The sequence below is a fragment of the Microtus pennsylvanicus genome, chromosome 19 (genome assembly GCF_037038515.1).
Source record: "Microtus pennsylvanicus isolate mMicPen1 chromosome 19, mMicPen1.hap1, whole genome shotgun sequence".
Lineage (NCBI taxonomy): Eukaryota > Metazoa > Chordata > Mammalia > Rodentia > Cricetidae > Microtus > Microtus pennsylvanicus.
The window spans coordinates 23,707,018-23,730,855 of NC_134597.1; the positions used below are offsets into that span (position 1 = coordinate 23,707,018).

At 46.6% G+C, this 23,838-nt stretch overlaps 1 protein-coding gene across 9 annotated transcripts in view; it reads left to right on the plus strand.

Annotated features, from left to right (window-relative positions):
• Window positions 1-22,044, plus strand: part of Nrf1 (nuclear respiratory factor 1) — a 101,040-nt gene extending 78,996 nt beyond the window's left edge. For 3 of the 9 annotated variants that reach the window (XM_075953852.1, XM_075953853.1, XM_075953854.1), the window contains 2 exons: window positions 2,515-2,639; window positions 20,398-22,044. In XM_075953852.1, the coding sequence (XP_075809967.1) occupies window positions 2,515-2,639; window positions 20,398-20,561 (289 nt within the window). In that variant the 3' untranslated portion in view covers window positions 20,562-22,044. Of the gene's footprint in view, window positions 1-2,514; window positions 2,640-9,205; window positions 10,145-13,556; window positions 13,851-20,397 lie in introns of those variants that run through there. The other 6 variants (XM_075953847.1, XM_075953848.1, XM_075953849.1 and 3 more) reach the window with 4 other exon arrangements.
• Window positions 22,045-23,838: the final 1,794 nt, after the last annotated feature.

Below are 23,838 nucleotides of genomic sequence, written 5' to 3' on the forward strand. Positions count from 1 at the left end.
TGGAACTAGTTCTTACAGACCAGGCTGGCCTCGAACTCACAGAGATCTGCCTGTCTCTGCCTTTGCTGGTATTAAAGGTGTGTGCCATCACCTCCTGGTTATATCTATAGTATATCTATCTATTTCATAGAGATAGATAGATAGATAGATAGATAGATAGATAGATAGATAGATAGATAGATAGATAGATAGATAGATAGATGGATGGATGGATGGATGGATAGATGGGTAGGTAGATGGATACATACATACATACATACATACATACATACATACATAATCTCCTCAGTACTTTAAGTTTTAATGATTTTTTGGTACGCGTCACAAAGGTTCCAGGGCTGGCCTTGAATTTACTCTATAGTCTACAGTTTGACTATTCCTGCTCAGCCTGTTGAATAACTAGGATTAGAGGTCCCAGACAGGGCTTCCCCTACTCCAACTACCCCAGAACAAGATCTTGCAAGATAGCCCTGGCTAGCTTCAAACTTGTGGCATTCCTCCTTCCTCATCCTCCCAAATGAGAAATTAAAAGCAGGATCTGCTTACAGCTGTCTGGATGTAATGTTTCTACCAGTGTCTGTGTTGTACAGGCCCTTTATGTGGATTTATAAGATTTGTAATTTTTCTATATAAAACATAGACTTTACCTTTGTTCTCAAGAATAAACAACTCTTTTTCTCATCTTCTAAAAGGCACCTGCTACAGCTATCACTTCTGAGGTTTTCTGTCTTTTGGGTCTGTCTCTCTTCCCTGAGGAGTTACTGTGCCCATTGCCTTACCTGTTGAGCTTCTTCAATAAAAGAACTGTATTTAATAGGGTGTGCATTGCTTTGCCCCAGTCAGTGACACGTCTATACCAGCCAGTCCTCTTCCCTCACCAGTCCCCACTAGAGCCTGGGATTGCAAGAAAATGGCTTTATTGGTGCAAAGCCTGCAGTTTCAGAGCAGAACTGCATCTATTACCTTATGTGAAGATGGAACCAGGCCTTAGCCCACCTCTGCTAAAGTAAATGGCACTAGCTTCTCTACTATGTGCTCACTCAGGCATTTTTGAATATTTGCTTATTCCGTATGTATGTGCACATTGGCATATGCCACAGTACACATATGGAGGTGAGAGGATGGTTTGTAGGAGTTGATTCTCTGCTTTCACCTATTGAGCCGTCTTGCTGGCCAGTGTTCGCTTACTTAAAAAAATGTTTTTAGTTTGTGTGTGGTGTTTCTTCGGGGCCGCAGTTACTTGTACCTGTGTGCACATGGAGGCTAGAGGAGAGTGGTGGGTGTCCTGGTCTGTCACTGAGTTAGAGCCAAGCTGGCAGGCAGCAAACCCCTCTGATCCTGCTGTCGGCCCCAACAGCACTGGGTGACGGGACACACACAGTCATGCCAGCTTTTTCCTTATGGGTGGTCAGTTCAAATCAGATCCTTGAGCTTGCAGAGCAAACTGCCTCATCTCCTCATGCTCCCTCAGGGACCCCAGTTGTCAGCTGATGACCTCCATCTTCATAGGCAAGATTCTGAGATTTCTAAGCTCTTTTATTTTGTTTTTAAAATCATTGAAATTCGGATGACAAATTTTAGTCTTAAAATTCCATCTTCAGGAAATTTCTTCCTTACTGGCATAGTAAAAAAAAAAAAAATAGTCTAGGCCTGGCGGTGGTGGTGCACACCTTTAATCCCAGCACTCAGGAGGCAAAGACAGGAGGATCTCTGTAAATTTGAGGTCAGCCTGGTCTACGAGAGCTAGTTCCTGGACAGGCTCCAAAGCTACAGAGAAACCCTGTCCCAAAAAAAAACAAACAAACAAAAAATAGTGTATGGCGTTACAGAGTCATAAAAAATGAATGCTTATATATAATAAAAGCAGATAGCAAAGATGGGGGGAAAAACGGGACCCAAACTGCTAGAACCGTGTGTTCCCTTTAAACAGATTTCTCTGCTCTATGCAGTGTTGGCTTTGTAGGAAAGGGAATTGTTGATTTCCTTGAACTTGAGAGGCCAGAACTTTGGTTTACAGTAATGTTTTAAACTAAGACTTCATTTTTAATGAAACAAAAGGAAGAGCTGGATTATTCACATTAGTGGTCAGCCATGGCTTCGTATTTGAAAAGGGAGTGTGTAAACTACGTTGATCGGAGAGCACGTCCAGCTTGCGGACTCCTCGGATTATCATCCATCTTTGAGTTAGAGGAACAGTTTCTGATTGTCTCTTATGGTACCTTGTGACTGACAACTGAGATGGTTTTGTGTGACTGTGAACGGGGCTTCCACTTTGGGTTCAGTTGATGATGATAGGGAAAGACTGACAATGAACACCTCTGTCCTCAAACACTCGTGACCTCGTTTTAAAGAAAATTTAACATTAGCTTCAGAAAGATGTAAGACTTGAGACTTCTCTAGCCATCTCTTACCCATTTAGCCCTGGTGCCTGGTACCCAGAGAGCCTAGGAAGGACAGTGTTGTGCCTTCACTCATCTTGCATCTGTCCCCTCTGTCCTGTCCCTGTGCCCACAGTGAAGCTGCCGCCCATGCTGTCGCCACCCTGGCTGAAGCCACCTTACAAGGCGGGGGACAGATAGTCCTGTCTGGGGAAACCGCAGCAGCCGTTGGAGCACTTACTGGAGTCCAAGATGCTAATGGTAAGAGATCATAAATATTTTATTGAATTTATTCCCTCTTTCCACTTAAACCTTCCTGATATAGCTGTCAACAAACCCTTTAGGAAGAGGTTGAGCTTGGTTTTAGATTTTCTTCATAGCTCGGCAGTTGATGCCTGGGAAAACAGAGTCCTCCGATTCCTCTCACTAATAGGATCCTTGAGTTCCCTGAAGGAAAATGCCTCTGTAATGGCCACCTGATTGGACTGCTTTTCAAAAATTAGCTGTTTTGATAAATGAGACTTGCTGAGGACTACTTTAGAATTTGCTGTGGGGCATTTCCTGTCTTTACTGTCTTGCGGGCAGAGATTTGCATGTGGATGGAATGCACTGGCACCCATAAAGGCTCCACCACGTCACTGTCTGTCCCAGGCTGTACAGCAGGCTGTGATGAAGGCACTTTTCTGGTTGGTCCTGTGGGTCCTGTTTCTTGTTATGTGTGTGGCCTTAGCAAGAACATCTGGATTTAGCCAGTAACCTGCCACCACCCCGCCCTCTTTCCCAGCTCTTTGACCTCCTGGATATTGGTGACTATCCCAGATAAACAAAAGGGATAAAGTTCATAGAATTATGGTGACAAAGGCTTACAGCCCCAGCCCAGCTCTTTGGATCCACTTCAGCAGCCTTTGGGAGAGAGTGGCCAAGATCTGGGCTTCCCAGGTCTGTGCCTCAGAAGTCTGGGTCAAAGGACAACCAGCCCTATTTAGACAGAAAGTTCCTTTTTGGCATTAAGTGCCTGAAAGAAAACTTTCAGCTGGGCATAGTGGCACTCTTCTTTAATCTCAGCACTGGGGAAGCAGAGGCAGGCAGACCGCTGAGTTCAAGGACAGCCAGAGCTATGCAATGAGACTCTGTCTGGGGGGAGAGGGGGGTATAGCACTGTTTGTTTTCATGGTCAGCCCGTAAGAGCTGGATACCCTGCTAGTCGGGGAATCTAAGGAAGACACAGTGCCGTTTCCTTTTTGCAATAGGAGAGTATTCTGTTCTCCTGGGGACAGAGATGTAGGAAGTCCAGAGCTATTAGCACTTCTGAGAAGCAGTTTCCCAAATTACATATTATAACCACAGGCTCTTTTCTCTGAGGCTGGGGGGCTTTCCTTTACTAACCTGAGTGGACGTAGGGTTGGCTTTAGCCAGAATACTGCAGGATAAAGGATATCTTACACCTATGTATTCAGGATGCAGTGGACCATGCAGAGAATTAAAGAAAAGCTCCCTTTGTGGCTAGGACCCTGCCTCTGTTTCTTTACCTTTTCCCTTCCTCATCTACTCAGAGAGGAAGGTAAACTCTCTAGCCATGACATTCTCCTCAAGTACAGGTGCTGTCACCCTCCGTCTGGGTCCCATCTCCTCCCCAGCCTCCCCTTTTCAGGATGACAAACTTAGAATTCTAAGTATGCTCTGGGTATGCAGCCAGATAGATGGGCAATATAATAATATCAAATCACATTCTCTGCTATTTATTAGCAGTGCTGGAAGTCGCCTCTTGTCTAGTAGTCTTCATGTTGTTGGCTATATTCTTTTTTTTTTTTTTTTGATTTTTCGAGACAGGGTTTCTCTGTGGCTTTGGAGCCTGTCCTGGAACTAGCTCTGTAGACCTGGCTGGTCTTGAACTCACAGAGATCCGCCTGCCTCTGCCTCCAGAGTGTTGGGATTAAAGGCGTGCGCCACCACCGCCCGGCTGGCTATATTCTTAATAAGAGCACATTTGTGATCTACGCCCTAAGAGCCCATAGTTCCAGCCAAGCATAGTGACCGTGCCTGTAGTCCTACTTCTCAGAAGGCTGAGAATGGAGGGCCACTCACACCCATGAGTTAGAGAACATCCTAGGCAATACGATAAGAATAGTATAAAAATAAAGTTTTAAAAATTAAAAGATACGAGTTCAAAGCCAACCTGGGCTACAGAGTGAGTTCCAGGATGGTCCAGTGATACATAGAGAAACCCTATCTCAAAAAAAAAAAATTATTAGCTGGGCGGTGGTGGTACACGCCTTTAATCCCAGCACTCGGGAGGCAGAGGCGGGTGAATCTTTGAGTTTGAGGCCAGTATGATCTACAGAGGAAGTTACAGGACTTGCTCCAAAGCTACAGAGAAACCCTGTCTTGAACCCCCTCCAAATAATAATAAGTAGATTAATTAACTCAAACTGAGGACCTTTGACCTGGGCTTGTCCCTTTCTCAATCAAACTAAACTAGTGCCTTGTGCCTCATCTCATTGATTTCAGGCAAAAACCAGTCATCTTTATCTGCTCTTAGGAACTCAAACAACGGGTGTGATGTGGGAATGATCCCGATTGTTCTGACTTTCTTCTGTGCTGACACTTTTCACCTAGAGTGCTGTACGGTTTACTCCGGATTAGGGTTGGGTGTCCTCCTCATCCAGCTAATGGTGGCTGGCCAGACCATTTTTCATTCTTTCTGTGTGTGTTCTTGTGGTCCTTGTCACTTGTGTATTGATAAACTCAAAGTATCTGCCAGTAAGCCAATAAGATTTTTTTTGCTTGTTTTTAAATCAGAAAGTTTATTATCAGGAAGACTAATGATGGTAGAATAAAGTCCTGACTTGAAAATGGACACTCCCTAGGGGAACTGCATCACAGACTCCAGAGAAGTCTAAAGAACAACCCAAATAAAAATGATTCTTCTTAGAGCCATTCAGAATTCACTCTCCTGGAACTCACTCCATAGACCAGCCCAGTCTTGAACTCCCAGAGATCCGCCTGCCTCTTCCTCCCAAGTGCTGGGATTAAAGGCACGCACCGTCACCACCTGGCTATCACGGCTTTGCTTTGTTTGTTTGTTTGTTTGTTTGTTTGTTTAAGAGAAAGAGAGAGAGAGAGAGAGAAACAGAGAAAAGAAAAAGCCACCCATATGACGACAGTAATCCACAGACTGCAGACAGCAGAGGAGGAAAACCTGAGGCGGGAGGCAGTGGCAACACCTGGTCCCACTTCCTAGTCCGCTCCACTCTTCATGGCGCAGCCACTTGCTTATTTCTGCTTAGAATCCTCACGTTAGTGCGAGTTCTTCCTTGTAGTTATAGGTCCTTAGAGCCAGGTGCCCTAATGCATTTGTAATGGTACCCACAACCAAATATAGAAAGCCTGGAGGGTCCTGAGTCTGAAAGTAGCCATTACTACTGAATGAATTCCAGAGTGCACCACAAACACAGATGCTGCTGAGAAATGGGAGCATGAAACTGTACTGTGGACCTTGTTCTGTAGCATAAAAGAGCCCTCCAATTCTTTATCTCTGCTCAAGGGTGTTACTGAGTCTGCCTTTTGGTAGCCCAGGAGAAGAAAGGGGCTGTGCAATAGTGAGTCTTCATCCCAGAAGCCTCTTCTCCCTCCCTCTGACTCTGAAATCCAAAGTGCCTTCCAGAATAGCTCTCTGCAGTTTTTCCCATCCAGGGAGGTGTAATATTTACACTAATTAAGGGACAGCAGAAACTGTTTTGTCGCACTTTTTAGTGCCTGGGATGTCTATGTGCATAATATCTGCCTTCAGTTACCACTGTGGAAGTAACTACCATTGTCACTAGAGAAGTACTTGAACGGGGAAGGGAGGCGAGAGCCTACTTCAGGAAGCCTCTGATGGAATTATATCCCTCAGGCATGCCGAGTTTGTGTTCTTCTGAGGTCTCAGGCCTTCCTGTCCCTGGGACCTAGCCTCTAGCTATTCACTCTGCCCCTGCAAACAGAGTGTTGTGGACACCTTCAAAAGAAGTAACAGTGCCTTTTGCAAGATCTCCTGTCCCTTCCTATGGGCTAGCACATCGTTTAGTATGGCATGTTGTTCTACCTGTAATTCCTGCACTGAGGAGGCTGAGGCAGGGGGCTTACAAGTTTGAGTATAGACCACATAGTAAGTTCTGACCTTTCTGGGATGCACAGCAGTACCCTGCTAGAGAGAGTTCGGGAATAGGGAATGGAGGAAGGAAAGAGGGAGAAAAAGAAAATGGGAAATTGATTCTCATCTCTACCTTAAGATGGTAGACTGCTAGTGTGCATTGGAATCCTTTGTGTGAAATGTTAGACTGTTGTGCCTTCATCTCTACTCTAAGTGCTCATTTGATCTGTGCTATGGCCTTCAAATGTAGTGCCTAGCTGTTCTCATGTTTAAAGCTAGATGCCTTCCATTTGGTTCCTTAGCACTCCAAAGGGTATTAGCAGATGCCAGCAAGCCAGCTTGACACACTTAAAAGTCAATACTCTACAAAGAGATTTTTTTTCTTTTTTAATATCAAATTAAGATACATAATTGAACAAATTTAATTGTAGTCATTTCTGTTCGATTCATGATTAGAAAGTAGTTATTTGGTTTTTCTCCATATTCTTGCAGGTTTAGTAAATTGTGTACAAGGGGCCTTAGCTACTGTTCACACAGAGACCCACATCATAACAGGACAAGCTTTTGGAGAATAAAGTTCTCAAAGCTCTTGGGTAAAAGAGAAGACCTTCCTCTAGTTTATGCTTCTGTTAGAACTTTGAAGGAATGTCAGCACGCCTGTTATTAACTCTAATAACTTGCACAGCACAGTGTGGTTGCTTTGGGGCCTTCTGAGTCTCGGGTTACCTGTATAAATACAGGATTCACTTCCCTGCATCCAGCTATTCCATTTGCTTAATAAAGAGCAAATGTGCAGAGCCCAGCAGCAGCAGTCTGGCAGGAGAAGTAGTCTGAGCAGGATAAGCATGCTTCCTTTTTGTGTGGCGCTCTCTCCGTCTCCTGCAGAAGTAGGGTATCAAATGAAGGGAAGGCTGTGGCTGGAGTCGGGACTATGAATGTCTAAGTGGCACCTGCTCCATTCAATAGATCTGCGTTCCTGGGCCTCCACAGCACATCTGCTCCTGACAAAGCCCCTTTCTCCTCCTGTTGGTCAGACTGAGAGCGAGGGCCCAGCAAGAAGACATGCTGGTTCTGCTTTGTCAGCACAATTGCCTGTGACATTATAATTACACCAAATCTTCATTGTCAGAAGGGCTCCAATTTAGAGATTTTCAAAACCTAAATGGGGTTTTCAAAGTGAAATTGATTTTTAAAAAAATCTTTGCTGTTGTAAAGCCAGCAATTGGATCTGAGAATCACTGAAGGGATCTAAGTATGGGAACGGAGACATCGACTCTGAGAAGGGCAACAAAGGCAGTGCTATCAGATTGGCTCTTCTGACTCTGCCCGCTCCGGCCTCTCTGTGGTGCTCGGTCCTAACATAAGGTGCACCTAAGTACTAGGTACTTGTAATGATGGTGTAGTTTCTCCTGGACAGGCCTAAGGAGCAAGAAAATGTTAACCTAAATTGATAAGGTAGGGAAGAAAAGGAAAGAAAGAATTGTGATATAAAACAAGGAAATGACCAGGAAATATATTTCTGGGTAATACAAAGTGTCCATTTTCAGATTGAGTTTCCATCTAAACAAAGGCAGCTCTTCCACGGTGTATGTCTCTGTGTGTGAGTGTGTGTGTCTGTGACTGATACACATCTATGATGTGGAATCGGCATACTAGAAACTCTAGAAAGGTTTTTAATATTGTAACTATTTAGGTTAATTAAAATGAAATAAGACTTAAAATGTGATTCCTTAGTCACCCTCCATATGGTAGCGAGCACACAGACTGAATGTCTCTTGTCATGAGGAATTCTCTGAGACACTGGTCTGAACTGGAAATGTGTTGGTTGCTTTAGAGTCCTTGGAGTATCTAGTGCAGTCTTGGTGAAAGAGGAAAAAGGAAGCCAGGCTGTGGTGGTGCATGCCTTTAATCCCAGATCTTATTTCAGATGGTTGTGAGCCACTATGTGGTTGCTGGGAATTGAACTCGGGACCTTTGGAAGAGCCCGCAATGCTCTTAACCACTGAGCCATCTCTCCAGCTCTCCGTAGCTTTGATGCCTCTCCTGGAACTAGCTCCTGTAGACTAGGCTGACTTTGAACTCACAGATATCTGCCTTCCTCTGACTCCCCAGTGCTGGGATTAAAGGTGTGTGCCACCACTGCCCAGCAGTATTTTATTTTTCTAATGTATTCCTAATGCATGTAATGTTACTTAGCACAGGTCAACTCTGACAGTTGGAAGTCTTAGCTGTCACATACAGATTATCTCTCATGTAGATTGCTTGTGACACATTCTAAATCCTTGGGCAATTTCGAGCTAAGCAGGCCAGTGTAAGCCTAGGCCATCCCCACCATTCTTGGCCCAGCTGCTAGGAGCTTAGGAAACACAAATTAGTTTTCATATTAGCTTAAGGAAGGTGTAATTAGGAAGGTAGGTCTGCTACAAGAAAACCATGTCACAAAGGCTACTTTAGGAAGGAGGTGAGCGGGAGTCATCTACTCCCCTTTGGCCCAGGTAGGAGCTGGCTGTAAGATACACTTTTGTAAACACGTACACCATTCACGCTCAGTGAGCTGGTGTGTTCAGATGAGCAGGGTCTGGTCACTGTTTCACAGAACGCTGTGCACTGGGGTGTATGGGAAGCTGCAGAACTCTGGCAGGTTCTGGTGGACCATCTTGGCTAGTGCCTTTTAACAGTTCTATGTTCTTGTCAGGCCTCTTTATGGCAGACTGTGGAGGTTCCAAGTGGATCCTGGCAAGAAGGCTGCAGGTGGGTTCATCTGTGGGGAGAGAAGGAAGCAGCTGAGGGCACAGTAACTGCAGCAGGCCTTCCCAGGCTCTGTCTTCCGTGGATGCCCTTCTTCCCTACGATACAGCCTCCCTCACCTAGTCACCTACTAGCTTTAGTAACTGTTGCTAACTGCTACCTTTAGTGTTGTTGCTCTTTTGGTTGTTGATTGGCTGGAGTCCTTGCTATATAAAGCCTTGTCTCTGGGACAAGTTGGCTATGCAAGCACAGTTCAGAAAGAATGACTCTCCGATCAAGATGAAGTTTACTAGGCTTGGCGAATACGTGGACTCCAAGATGGCGCCAGTCCTACCAGTGAAGAAGAAAAAACCTTTAGATGTCAAAGTGAAGCAGCTGCCGTGCTAGCCATGGATATGGGATTTCACTCCTAAAGGCATTGTGGAGCATTGCAAAGAGGTCACTACAACACATGCAGGAGTCAGAAGAAAGGAAGTGCTGCTAGGGTGGCTTGGTGCTGGCAGCCTACATCCTTTTCAACTACGAAGAACGCAAACCTGAACGGCAACCATATAACCACTGAAGAGGGGACCGTGCCCAGGGTGCACTCTGAACCATGATCGCCTCGCCCCAGCGCCTGTGTGAGGAACTCCGTCTTTGCTGACTCATTTCCTACCCTCAGAATTGACACCCAATAAAAAGTGACTATTTTTACGGAAAAGATGAGGCTTTACTGAGGTAGCTGTCTTTCTGGCTGACTGTCGAGCTGTGAAACTGTCCAGTTACCACTCCTTTCCGCACTCCGGGGAACTCCTCATCTCTGAGCAGATGCGAGCCACTGCTGTGTGGTTTGTAGCCCTGCTCTTACTCCCCTGCCTTCTCTAGTTTGATCACACATGCTGAGCTGTGTTCTGCACACTCTTTTTTTTTTTTTTTTTTTTTTTTTTGAGACAGGGTTTCTCTGTAGCTTTGGAGCATGTCCTGGAACTAGCTCTTGTAGACCAGGCTGGCCTCAAACTCACAGAAATCCTCCTGCCACTGCCTCCCGAGTGCTGGGATTAAAGGCGTGCACCACCACCGCCCAGCAGTTCTGCACATTCCAATTGAAGACTGGTCCCTGCTTATATTTTCAGGAGAGCCTTTATGGTCAGCAAGCCTAGAGTTCAATCTACAGGATAAGAACCACAGGGGATCCAATACCAAAGCCCAGACCTCATTTCATAGTGTTCCCGAGCATCCCCACAGTGGTCAAGAGGAAATAATGAATGTATATTTCCAAGCTCTCTTCTGAGATATATGTACTAAAAATTAAAGATAAATTCAGTTTTAATATTTGATTTACGTCGGGGGCAAGAGGAGTTTCTACCAAGACAGCACACAAATGAAGGCTAAATGGCCCCTTGCTCCCTGCCTTGCGAGCATAGGGCTGCCTGGGCCTCTCTTCAGTTTGAGGTTGGCATTCTTTTCATGACTTTCCATTCTTGTCCTCTGTCCGTCTTCTTTCTGTTTGGTCTTCATTTAGACCTCCGCCTCTGCCTCCCACCTGCTGGACTACCTTCCCTGCCAGGTAACCAGTCTTAATTTGATTTGTGTGATTGTGCCTTTCTTTAGACATCAGCCACTGGTGTATTTTTTCGAGAAAGATTTTTCTCCCCTTGCTTGTCCTAAGAACATGACAAGTTTTTTTGGTTTTGATTTTTCAAGACAGGGTCTCTCTACAGTGTTGGCTGTCCTTTGTAGACCAGGCTGACCTTGAACTCACAGAGATTCACCTGCCTCTGTCTCCCAAATGCTGGGAGTAACGGCCTGCGCCACCACCACCTGGCAAGAACTTGAGAAGTTTTATGACGGGAGAGTGGTTGGTTTAATTCTTTGTTCTCCCCCACTTTTTCAGATATATTTAATTTTGTATGAATGAGTGTTTTCCCTACATATATGTATGCACATGTGCCAATGGCGCCTGCAGGTCAGAAGGCATCAGATTCGCTGGAACTGGAGTTGAGGTTAGTTGTGAGCCATCATGTGGGTGCTGAGAATTAAGCCATCTCTCCAGCTCTTTCATTATCTGTCCTGGTCATAGACTTGATTCTCCACCAGTGTTCTTCTACATATATTAGCCTTCTAGTTAACGAGCCACAGAAGGAAGCCAGGTGTGGTGGCACAAGCCTTTAATCCCAGCACTTGGGAGGCAGGGCCAGGTGGATCTCTTGAGTTTGAGGCCAGCCTGGTCTACAGAGCTAGTTCCAGGACAACCAGGGCTGTTACACAGAGAAACCCTGTCTAAAAAGACAAAAAAATAAAGAAGAAAATAAATACAGAAGGCATTACAACATCATTTCCTTTTATTTTTAAGAATCATTTCTCAGTCAAGTGTGGTGGCTCACACCTGTAATTGCAGCACTCAGGAGACTGAGGCAGGAGGATAGCTGAGTGTAAGGCCAGCCTAAACCATATAGTGATTTCCAGACCAGCCAAGTCTACAGTAGGAAACCTGTCTCCAAAAGAAAAAAATAAATTTTTCCACCAACTGTTGTGTTTATTTTGTGTAGATTTTTTTTTCTCTCATGACCATCCATGTTCTCCCAACTAAAGATATTTCCACAGCCAACTCCCAAGACTTTTGGCCTGAAAGGTTGAATTACAGCAAACAACAATTCCCAAAGGTTTCCCAGCTTGGAGGGCAAATGAAAGGCCCATTCTTCTGAAAGATGTCTGCCCTGCCCTATCTTGTCATAGGGTGGGGGGAGGGCAAGCTGTGGTGCCGAGTGGCCAGCTAGTCCTGATGCCCTGGGTTCTGTTTGGTTCATGACTATCCTGTTTACTGCTGAAGAGTTGTTGATAATATATTATACCTGATCACGCGTATATATAACACACTTAGGTCAGCGCCAGGGATTGTGCCCAGAGGCCTGCATATGTTAGACAAGTATTTTACTGCAGAGCTACACCCCCAGCTCCTGCCCCCGTCCTGTGTTTAACTTTGGTTTGCCCAGGATTGCTCACTCACCTGTGCACTAGGTTGGGGTTCCCGTGCTGTTGAGACCGCTGCTGTGCTGCAGATGGAGACTGCCTGCCGCTTCTCTCTGCATGATTCCATGGCCTTTAGCTCAGATCTCTGTGTTTGGAGGCCTTTGGCAAATGATATGTTGCAAAGTGTGTGCTGTTTCCACTCGTGTGCTGCTCCCTGGGAGCGCTAGACTTCTCACAGTCGTCTTGAAAAGGAACGGACAAGTACTGTAGACCTCTGTGTGCCGGACATTGTTCCAAGGGTTCAGCATCCCCGTGAGATTAGTGATTAGCATTTTACATATGAGGAAGCTAATGCCCACAGACTTGGAAGGACAGAAATCAAACAGGTCTTTGTGACTAAGAACCCTTTAATAAGATAGCCTATAGGGTAAAGTGACTTTCCCATGCAAAGTCCCAGATTTCCACAAATTTGACCACAGCACCTTAAGGGTGCTGTGAAGAAAGCCGGTCATTCTAGAGCAGAGCAAAGCAGTCTGCAGAGGGCAGGGCTGTAAGGGGTGGAACCCAGTTTCTAAAGAGTCACGAAGAATGTGATCGATTCTGTCACAATGTGTCCCATTAGTGAGCCGCTACTGTGCTTAGGCTGCTCAGTATTTAGTGACAGGCCTGTCAGCAACTGAAGTGAGCAGACTTCTAAAGAGAGACCTAGCAGCTACTCGGAAGCAGGGCAGGTCCATACGAGCTTGAGTGCATGGTGCAGCCCACGACATCACAGGAGGCAGAGAACAGAGTGAACTGTGTGTCTGCTCGAACCCCCTGGATTGTCAAAAGAGTCTGACTTCAATCTGCAGGAATAATCTAGGCAGGGAGGGGCTGGGCAGTGGTGGCGCACACCTTTAATCCCAGCATTTAGGAGGCAGAGGCAGGTGATCTCAGTGAGTTCGAGGCCAGCCTGGTCTACAAAGCGAGTTCCAGGACAGCCAGAACGGTTACACAGAGAAACCCTGTCTCAAAAAGAAAAAGAGCCCTAGGCAGGGAAATGTGCCTGAACAAGTGTGTGTGGCATTTAGGGTGTTGCCGGAATAAACATGCTTGTGATGGAGGGACAGTGCCAGGAATTTGGGGCCAGTTAGTGTGCACTTGCTCCAAATTCAGCTAACCTGGCATGGTGGTTGTGTGGTCTCAGCATCTGGGAAGCGGAGGCAGTAGCATTGAGAGTTTGAGACTGCCCTGGGTTACTGAAAGTGCTGAGGAGAAGCAGAAGTACCCGGACATGAGCTTGAGTGCTTTACCGGAGACCACTAAGGCTGGGTTGACTGCACGCCAACTAGAATACTTTCTCACTGCAGGCCCAGGTGACGTTCATGCATGGACCATCAGGAAAGCCGTGAAGGCTCCTCGGGCTGCAGGAAAGATTCACACAGATTTTGGAAAGGGATTCATTATGGCGGAAGTAATGAAAGATGAAGATCTTAAAGAGGAAAGTTCTGACAATGCAGCTATGGCTGCTGGGAAGTACAGACAACAAGGCAGAACTTACGTTGTTGAAGATGGAGATATTATCTTCTTCAAATTTAATTCGCCTCAGCACCTGAAAAAGAAATAAAGTTTAGCTCTTAACTTTAGCATATGTATGGTTTTGGTTTTGACTTCGGGGTAGTTTTGTTTTTAGCTCAAGTGTCTGACACCTGAAGGCACACAGTTGGCGTGGGACGCTTGTAAAAATCGTTACATTAAAATAGAAGTTGAGTTCTGGTTTCCTTTTAGAAGGAGAGTTTGGTTGGAGTGGACACAACAGTCAGGAGTGCTCACTGTCCTAAAGAAGAACCCACGAGCATCAGTGGGTCCGGTCCAAGGGACCTAGCGCCCTCTTCTGGCTTCTGGGGGTACCTCACACTTGCCATTTGCTTACACGGATGCATATAGACACACAGTTAATAAAAACATTTTTTTAAAAGTGGGGAAGGAAGGAGAGCTGGCAGGAGTTTGTGTATAGGATGTGAAGTCAAGGGTGGTGAGGGAGGCTTCAGAAACTTGAACCTGAGCAACGGGAAGGATGTAATTGCCATGTACTGAGGTAAGGAGGAGAGGGAAGGCGGGGCTCCGTGTCTCTGCTTATCAAGACAGAGCAGGCTCAGGTCTCATTTCAGAGGAAACATTTCCTAGGGCTAACCATTCCTTCAGGGTGTTAGAGTGTTAATTAGATCCTAGTGATGAGACCTGGCTCCCTGAATTCCCCTTTCACCTCTGTTCTCATTTGGACAATGCTGCCATGGGTTTACCATGGAGCCTGAAGAGGCAGCAGTGAGCCCTGGAAGGATTGCTAGTTGTCGAGGGTGTTCTGGTGCATGAAAAGGCTTTGGGGTGTGGGGGTTGGTTTTGACTTTGAGACATGATTTCACCCTGTAGCCTGGGCTGGCTTCAAATCCTCCTGCCTCTGCTTCTTGAGTGCTTATCTTTTTTTGTTTTGTTTTTTGTTTGTTTGGGTTTTTGTTTTGTTTTTTGGTTGGGTTTTGGTTGTTGTTTGAGAAGGGTTTCTTTCTCTGTGGCTTTGGAGCCTGTCCTAGAATTAGCTCTTGTAGATCAGGGTGGTCTCGAACTCACAGAGATCCGCCTGCCTCTGCCTCCCGAGTTCTGGGATTAAAGGCGTGCGCCACCACCCGGCTCTAGTGCTTATCTTGGACGTCTAACTCCACAGTCTGTAGCTGCTGGGTGTTGTTGTTATCACATTTACTTGTTCAGTGTGTGTGTGTGTGTGCGCGCGCGCGCGTGCGTGTGTGCTTGTGTGCGCGCACACACACACACCCCAGGGCACACAGGTGGAGATCAGAAAACAACTTACTGAAGTCCATTCTCTCCGTCACGTGAGTCCTGGGGATTGAACTTGGGTTGTTAGGTTTGGTGGTAAGCACCTTCACCTGCTGAGCCATGTTGCCTGTCCTTGCATTTTGTTTTTTGGTAGATTTTTTTTGTGGGGGAGTCTCATTTTGTGGCTCTAATGGACCTAGAACTGGCTGTGTAGACCAGACTGGCCTCATACAGAAATTCACCTGCTTACTGCCTCCCAGGTGAGGATGAATGATTTACAGTTGGGCATCATAGCTGTAATCAGAACACCTGGGAGGCTGAGTCAGGAAGAGTGCCATGAATTTGAGACCAGCCCAGGTCAAATTATAATAAACTTTAAATTTAAAGAAACAGTTTAGATTTGCTAAACCCTGGTATTTGTGTGACTTTGACGTTTTGGAATGCGAGTCTTGAGAACATTGTGAATCTGCCTTCTTGATAGTCCAAGGTTCTGCTGATCGAGTGCTCCTTTATGAAAGATTTCATCCTGCATCCCTCTCTGGGGTCATAGCACAAATCCAGGAGCATGCAGCCACACACAGCAAGGAGTCTGGTTACTAAGCCGGCACTGGGTCTCCCTGAAAAGGAAAAAGAACTTCAGGCCCTTAAAGTAGAACATGAAGGGCTTCCTGTTGCTTAATCAATTGAAATGACCCAGAACGCAAGTATGGATTAGCATGTGCCCCTAGATTAGGGCTAATAGGGGCAGGCTGAGCAGATGCAGGGACACTCCCAGCCTGATTACTGTACCTCAGCATTTAATCATCTCTTCCAAGGGCAGCCGCCTGACTTAGTGTGTACTGGGTTTCAAAGCTTTCGGCCCCTCCCCCATGCCACGGACATAAAGGCTGCTAGGTCAGAGACTGGGGAGATTTAATCTAATCCCATGTCCAAATGCCTGCGTGGGTGTTTGTGTGGGAGAGAGATCTTAAAATCAGCACATGAAGATGGCGATACATTTATGTTATTTAAGGTGGACATAGACCAAAAGTACATGTAAAAAAAAAGGCAAGAGTTGAGTTTTCAAGGCCTTTGAGGTTATGCAATGACCCTGATTATGGAATTTCTGTCTTTGAGACACCTTTAAGCTTTGTAGTGCCTGTCACAGTTACTCACCTCGAGACGGCTTTTTGCGAAGTCATTTCAGAACTCAGCTGTTGGGGCTGAACTGACTTCTTCCCTGAGTTATGTGAAATACACAAAATGCAGTCTGTAAAAATGATTTTATTTGGATAGGTCTTGGGTATGGTATTTTTACTTTGTTTTTGTTTTTAGGAGAAAATGTCTCACTATTTATTCCAGGCTGGTCTTGAACTTGAGGCAGCCCTACTGACTGCTGAGATCACCCTGGAGCAACCACTCTTAGCTGTGATTGACATTTGAGTTTTCATTTGTGAGTGTGGGAAAATGCGTGGAGCAGGTGCTCACTGTTAGGGACTCGGGGATAGTCTTGGCCACTTCTTAAGGAATTTGCAATCGAATTGAAACCAAAATATGCAAACGATGACGATATGTAAGATTGTTCCTCTGTAGAAGACTGGGTACAGTGCCGTGGAGCTACCAGGGAAAGAAGAACCAGCCAACAGGTCAAGGACAGGTGCTGCAGAAGTCATGGTATGCACTAACATGGAGGTGCTTGTGTGAAGATCAAGTGCATCGAAGCCTTTGCAGGCCGAAGCATAGCGGGTGCAGCCTCTCTTCCTAGCACTTGGCAGAAGGATCGAAGGTTCAAGGCCAGCTTGTGCTCCATATTGAGATCCTGCCTCAAAACAAGAAGATAGACTAGAGCAATCTTGAGTGCCTTGAGCACCCCGCCAAAGCGGCAGACTGCTGTGGGCTTTGGGCTCATGAGACTAGACGGCTAAGCAACGTTGTATATATAAAAGTAACTTCTGTGGCAAGGAAGGGTGAAGGGACAGAATTGATTCAGCACTTAAAAGCCATTTGGAGCCTGGCGGCGTGGTGGCACACACCTTTAATCTTAGCACTCAGCACGCAGAGGCAGGCGGATCTCTGTGATCTCTTGTGGTCTACAAGAGCTAGTGCCAGGATAGGCTCCAAAGCTACAGAGAAACCCTGTCTCAAAAATACCAAAACAAAACCCATTTGGACTGGTTCAGAAGAAACCCAAAGTCACAGCTCTCGTTCCTTCCTCTGCTGGCTTTTCCCTGGACTCTCACTGACTCCGCCTTTGTTTTGTTAACACACCCGTATAAGCGGGGTTTCAAAAATGACTGTCATCAAAACCAACCTGTCAAGCCCTGCTTCCTGTTGTGCCATCAAGTGCTTATCCCTAAACTGGCAAGGCTGACTCCTAGAAAATGCTCACACACAGTTAATACTACGAAATCAGATTTTCTTTTGCATTGATTTCTTTTGGTTTGGATCCCCCCCTCCCTCCACCACCTGGGCAGGCACACACACGTGGATGCATGCCACCAAATGTAGGTTATGGTCAGAAGACAGCTTGTAGGAGTGAGTGCTCGCCACCACATGGGTTCCAGGAATTGAACTCAGGTCATCAGGCTTGGTGACAAGGACTCTCACTCACTGGGCCTACTAACTGGCCCAAAGCCTCCGCCTCCCCCACCCCACCCCACCCTTCTCTCTCTCTTTTGAGTTAAGGTCTCATTATTTGCCTTGGCTGACTCAGAACTCACTGTGTATATCAGATTTACCTCCAGCTCCCAGAGGTCTACCCCCCTCTACTTCCCAGGTGCCATGACTCTAGCCAGGATTGCCGCCTCTGGCAGCGTCACAGAGCTTGATAAAACCAGCCCAAGTATGGTACTGCATAAAGTCACACACAGCTGGAGAGCATGAGAGGGGACCCAAATTCATGGCTGCTTTTATGGGGGTCTTAAAGTCGAGCTGCTAGATAGATAGCCAGTCTTGGTACTTGAATATGGACTGGACACAGAAGCTAATGCCATGGCCTGCTATAACTGCAGTACCTGGCCTTGCTCCTTCCAGTGGCTCCTGGCGCTGAGGCCCAGCTCTGTTCCTTGCCTCTCTACCATTTCTCTCTTCAGGGTCTCCAAAGTCTGTGTGGCTGCCATCTGAAGTTTCTGTGAACATTCTTCCAAGCTTCCTGAGAAAGTGTGCGTGGGCAGCCAGAGTGTTGAGCCCTATCTAAAGCTGTGTGGTCTGTAGTTCATACAGATCACTGTAGCTGGGTATGGAATTCTAGGCTGTGGGCTATTCTGGAATGCTTGAACCAGGGTGCTTGAGGGCATGACTCCATCATCTTAGCTTCTAGGTTTACCATGGAGTCCAGTATTATTCTCATGCCCAGTTTTTTCATATGCTCCCCTTCCGTACTTCATTCTTTCTGGAATCTTTTGGGCTTCTCACTGTTTGCCTCATGTTCTGAGATGTGTCTGGGTCTCTCGTCATCCATTGTACCAGGTGTACCAAGTGGCCTTTTCCGTGACAAGTTCATTTTCTCAGTAACAGAAGTTTCCTTGTGTGTTTTCTAATTTCCCTACTTTCTAATCTTTTCTCAATTTGGAAGATTTCTTTGTTATCTTACAACTTTTGGAATGTGTTTAATTTATTATACTTTTTATTTTTAAAATACCTCACATTTTCCTAGTTAGTTGTAGGATTTTGGAGGAGTTGTTTAGGGGTTTGTTGTTGCTGCTGTTATTCTTATGTGACAGGGTCTATGTGTAGCCCAGATTGGTTTCAAACTCACAATTCTCCTGTCTCAGTCTCCCGGATGCTAGGATTATAGACATACCCCATCACAAGTCTTGGGGTTTGAGGTTGATTGGTTGATTGCCTGGTTTCTTGGATGGATGGATGGATGGATGGATGGATGGATGGATGGATGGATGGTTGACTGACTGACTGACTGACGGACGGACTGGTTAGTTGGCTGGTTGGTTGACTGATTACCTGGTTAGTTTGAGTAGCTGTTGTTTTTGTGGTTATAGGGATCTAACTTAGAGTTGGATAAGATTTCTTCCACTGAGCTATACTCCCAGCTCTATATTTTGTATTTCTAAAATGGAGTTCCCTATGTTGTGTCTTAGGCTAGCCTTAAACTCTTGGCCTCAAGTGATGCTCCTGTCTCAGACTCCCACAGCAGGTGTGGGTTTGTTTTTTGTTTTGCTTTGTTTTGTTTTTAACAGCATCCCATTTTAAGACAATCTCTGAGGATATTAGGCTGTGCCAGCATTTATTTTGTTTTCTTCCTAAATTGTCTTTGTATAGTTCTGTGCCCCTTAAGAGGGATACATCAGAATGCTGCTTCCCAGGTTGTCCAGGGCCAGAGCTAGGCAGCTTGTGGACGTTAGGGCTAGCTACGTCTTACCACAGCCACTCCACTCCCCTTATCTCACTAGAAGTATTTTCTTTGAGCTAAATCTCAAATGTCCTGTCTGAGTGGTCTAGGTGTTACCAACCCACTCAGCTAAGCACTCATTTCACACTAACTCCTGCTATCAGCCTCCTCCGCCTTCCTGGAAGACCCCGCGGGGGTTGGGGCAGGGGTTATAGCTTCTACTTCACAGACAGAACTACTCCTGTGCTGTGCAGCTTCCCAAGCATAGCCCTTCCCTGTCCATTGGAAGACAAGACCAAAGCGCATAATTATTTGGGCCAAGTTAACTGGAACTGGGCCACCCTTCTCGAAGGTTCCATGCTGGTTGTTTGTGCAGTGGTGGTGCTGGGAGATGATAGATTTGGGGGGGGGGGTATTGATTTTTTTTTTTAGTTAACCCTAAAATGGTTTTAAAATTATACCAGCCTATGAAATTCTAAAATTAGTAGATAAATAGGGTAGTTTAGTTTGGTTTTGTTTCTTCTATACGCTTGACTCTGGAGGAAGAGACATATATGGACCAGTGGCCAAACAACAAGGTAGAAGACAGAAATGTGTGTTTCCGTTGTTTCTTTTCAAGATGATGGAAGCTCGAGCTTGGGCACTAGAGAGCTGAAAGAGGCAGCAGCTTAGCAGAGGATCAGAGCCGGCGGGCGACCTATGGCTGGCTTGCTAAAGATGGAGGCAGGCAGGTCTGTGTGGAAGTGTCTCCACACTTCTCTTTCCTAGAAGTTTCTTAAAGAACTAAAACCAACTGCCATGGCCCACAAACACACAGCATATAGGAGGCTGAGATAGTAGGATCCAGAGTTCAAGGCCAACGTGAGCTCCACAACCAGCCCCTCTCTAACTTAAAGGAAAGAAAAGAGTTGAAACTTATGTGTGCCTGGAAGGCAGGTGAGTCACTAGCTGGGGCTGGCAGACACTGGTAGCCTGAAGGAGCAGGGCCAGTTGCCCCCGCCAGCACCTGGGTCCTGAGCACCAGCCCTACCAACGGTCTTGCTTTGTCTCTCCAGGCCTGGTCCAGATCCCTGTGAGCATGTACCAGACTGTGGTAACGAGCCTCGCCCAAGGCAACGGGCCAGTGCAGGTGGCCATGGCCCCAGTAACCACCAGGATATCGGACAGCGCAGTCACCATGGACGGCCAGGCTGTGGAAGTGGTGACATTGGAACAGTGACACGCAGCCCTATCATGGCATCGTTTTCTAGTCTACTTCAATTTTTTTACATGTTTGCAGAGGTGCAATCAAATGGAATTAAGTCTCTCGACTTGGAAAGAAAAGTTTTGGTAACCTTTTTTTTTAAAAAGGAAGAAAGGCAGCAGATTTTGGAATCACATTTTTTTAAAGCACCACTCTGGGATTTGGTGGAGCGAGAAACCACACCGATTTCACTGTCCCAAAAAAGCCAAATTGTGGCCGGACATATTGTGCGGAAACGTGTGTATACTTATGTGTGTGTATGTGTGAGTGTGAATATATGTATATGTGTACATATGGACATACACATTTGCATATGTGTATAAAGTATATATGTACATACATATATATGTATGAAACCCGCATGGAGTTAACTGTATGAAATCAAGGTGAACTGTGGAAAATTAGCCCACCCAGTTTAGTGGGTGGTAGGGTACATGGCCAGACACAGTCACCTGGTTTTCGTTCATACCAGGGTCATGCATTGAGCTACTGACAAACTCAGGCAGAGGTGACCACGTCCTTCACCAAAGCTGCCTCCCAGTGGCCGCCTAGAACTCTGCTAGATTCAAGCGAGGGGAGGAAGATCCAGGACGCAATGCGGTCCAGAAAGTGCTTACGGGAGTCCAGTCACCACGCATTTTGCCAGCAGAGACTTTTCAGGCTGGCCCAGGTGCTGACCTTGCCTCAGGCAGGTAAATGCCCTACAGGCTCCTGGCAGGGGCAAGAAATCTGTCCTCCGGTTCCCACCTCCTCCCTTCCCGGGAATCCTTGGTCTCGTGACTAATAAAGAGTTGCTCTGGTTGCCAGGGCAGTCCGGAACCAGTTCCCTGTGAACTGAAGGCAACAGGAGTGTTGGGGGCTGAGGAAATGCTTGTGGAGCAGGCGGGTGTAAATGCAGGGGTGTGTGTGCGTGTGTGTGTCTGTGTGTGTGCTGGGGAGAGATTGAGGAGAGTATGGGAGAGCAGGAAGGGAAGGAGGGAGAAAACTTAATAAACCAGGGTGCACCCATGGGAGCCGTGCTCTCCCGCTATCTAGTACGTTAGCAGAGGAGACTGCCACGCAAAGGACCTCTGCCTGAAGGCTGGCCTGGCCGTCACAGGGCGTCAGGAGAGAAGGGACCATGTTCCTGGTGTGGCCCTGCTCCAGGAGGACTCTGCAAGGACCGTTTTCCCAGGCACATCGCGGCAGCCCAGGCCTGGCACAGCTTTCCTGCTCACAGTGTGGATTGGACTGAGCGTTCTCTGCCGGTGTGGTCTGTGCTTCTTCAGCCACCAGCCCTGAGTCTCCAGGGGCTAATTCATCTGACTTCTTGACAAGCCAAATCTCCGCTCCTCACGTACAGGGACAACTCTTCCTCCCTCCTCCCGGGTCCTCCCATGTGTGTGATAGTGTATTTAATGTGCTGTTCTGGTTTTTTGTTTTTTAATGAGATATTAAAAGATTCTTCATGTCTTGCTCAGCCTTTGAGAAAAGTTTCCAATTCTTATATTTGCTTGTTTTATATAAAACTATCCAATGTTTTTTGTATGTTCTTTTCTGTACGTAATTGGGGGAGGAGCGGGAGATTTGCATATAAACAGTCCTGGTTCTACAATTTGTTATTTTTTTAATTATTATTTTTTATCATATATTGTGAAGCCGTTCAGGGGCTTTAAGGTCCGTGTTCCTTTGTGGTAAAATAACCTCCCGATAGTTTGAGAAATTGCCAAGAAGAAACAAGCAAGACCCCAGTAGCAGAGCATGGATTCTGTGTTGTTCTCCATTCTGTCTAAACTGCCTCATTCAATAAATAGTTTAAATGTGGCAATAAGACGTGCCCCTCTCTGCAGCAGCCTCGGCCTCTTGGGGGTGGGGGAGGGTGGCTCGTTGTCCTTTTCAAAAGACGTGCACTAGGTCTTTACCTGGAACGTTCCTGGGGCTCTGGGAAGCTCCAGGCGTGTGCTGGGTGAACTCTTGTTTTCTCTATTATGGTGTTGTGGAACAGTCATACTTCAGCAAACCTCATAAGCCAGGCAGCGGTGGTGCAGGCCTTTAATCCCAGCACGTGGGAGGCAGAGGCCATTCTGGTCTACCAAGTAAGTTCTAGGACAGGCTCCAAAGCTACAGAGAAACCCTGTCTCAAAAAAAAAAAAAAAAGAAAAGAAAAGAAAGCCTCAAGGTCACAGTGTGAGGGCTCCACTCGAGGGGTGTGGAGGGTCCCCCCAGTGAGTGTTTGATCCAGGAATGTCCTCAGCACGAGGCCCTGTGGCCCTGCGTTGCTCCTATGTCCTCATGTCTTGGTTTCTCACACAGCCACAGGCCTCCCTCCCTCACTGTTTTAAGGTGGCAACTGCCACTCTCTCCGCTGTCTCCTGCCACACCCCAGCTTGGACACTTCCCGAAAGTCTCTGGTCTTATTACTCACCCCGAATGCCCGTTCTCTGCCCATTTTTGTTGGTAGATGGCTCTGCGTTTCCTTCTGGTAGGATTAAAGAGTAACAGAACGAGGACACGTTTTCCTTTGGTTTTTAGCCTTGGCTCAGTAATGTCAGGCGCCTGCTTCTCTCCGCGTCCATACGTGGTACACCGCCATCCATGTTCTCCAGAGAGGGTGGGCCAGAGTGGGTGCAGCTGCCCAGAACACAGGTTATCTGGGCATCAGCCTTTCCAACACACTTCTTACTAGCTTACTGTTCGCCAGCCGGACCCAGACAGTGCCTTCCTCCAAGCTTGTGTCGACACTGTCTTCCACAGGTGACGCCAAGCTTCTCCTTCCACTCCTGCCTAAGCCACTAGCCGGGGGCCACTAAACTGATCTGTTCCCAGCGGCCAGCTAAGTCTAGTCAATGAGGAAGAGCAGCAGTAGAGATGGGCACGAGACAGGCGAAGTGGCAACCAACGGATAGCGTCTCCAAAGTTGGTTCTAGCTGAATGTCACCTCGAAGGCAGTAGGCCTTGCTACTTCCAAAATTTCCAGAGGATCTGGGGAATCGGGTTTTGATATGAAATGTGATTTCATTAGCAAGATAAAATTCAGAATGTGCTCTGCAGGCACAACACAATCTGTTCTGTCATCTAGAGCTGACCTGAGGGTCTGTTAGGCTAAATTCACAAATACTGGCATGTCCCAGGTAAAGAAAGCCTGGCGTGGGCCTGGGAAGTAGCTTGGCCGGTTAGAAGTGTTTGCTGCCAAGCCTCGTGATCTGAGTTTGGTCCCTGAAGCTCACATAGGAGAGAACTGATTCCCTAGGGTGGTCCCCTGACCTCCACTTGT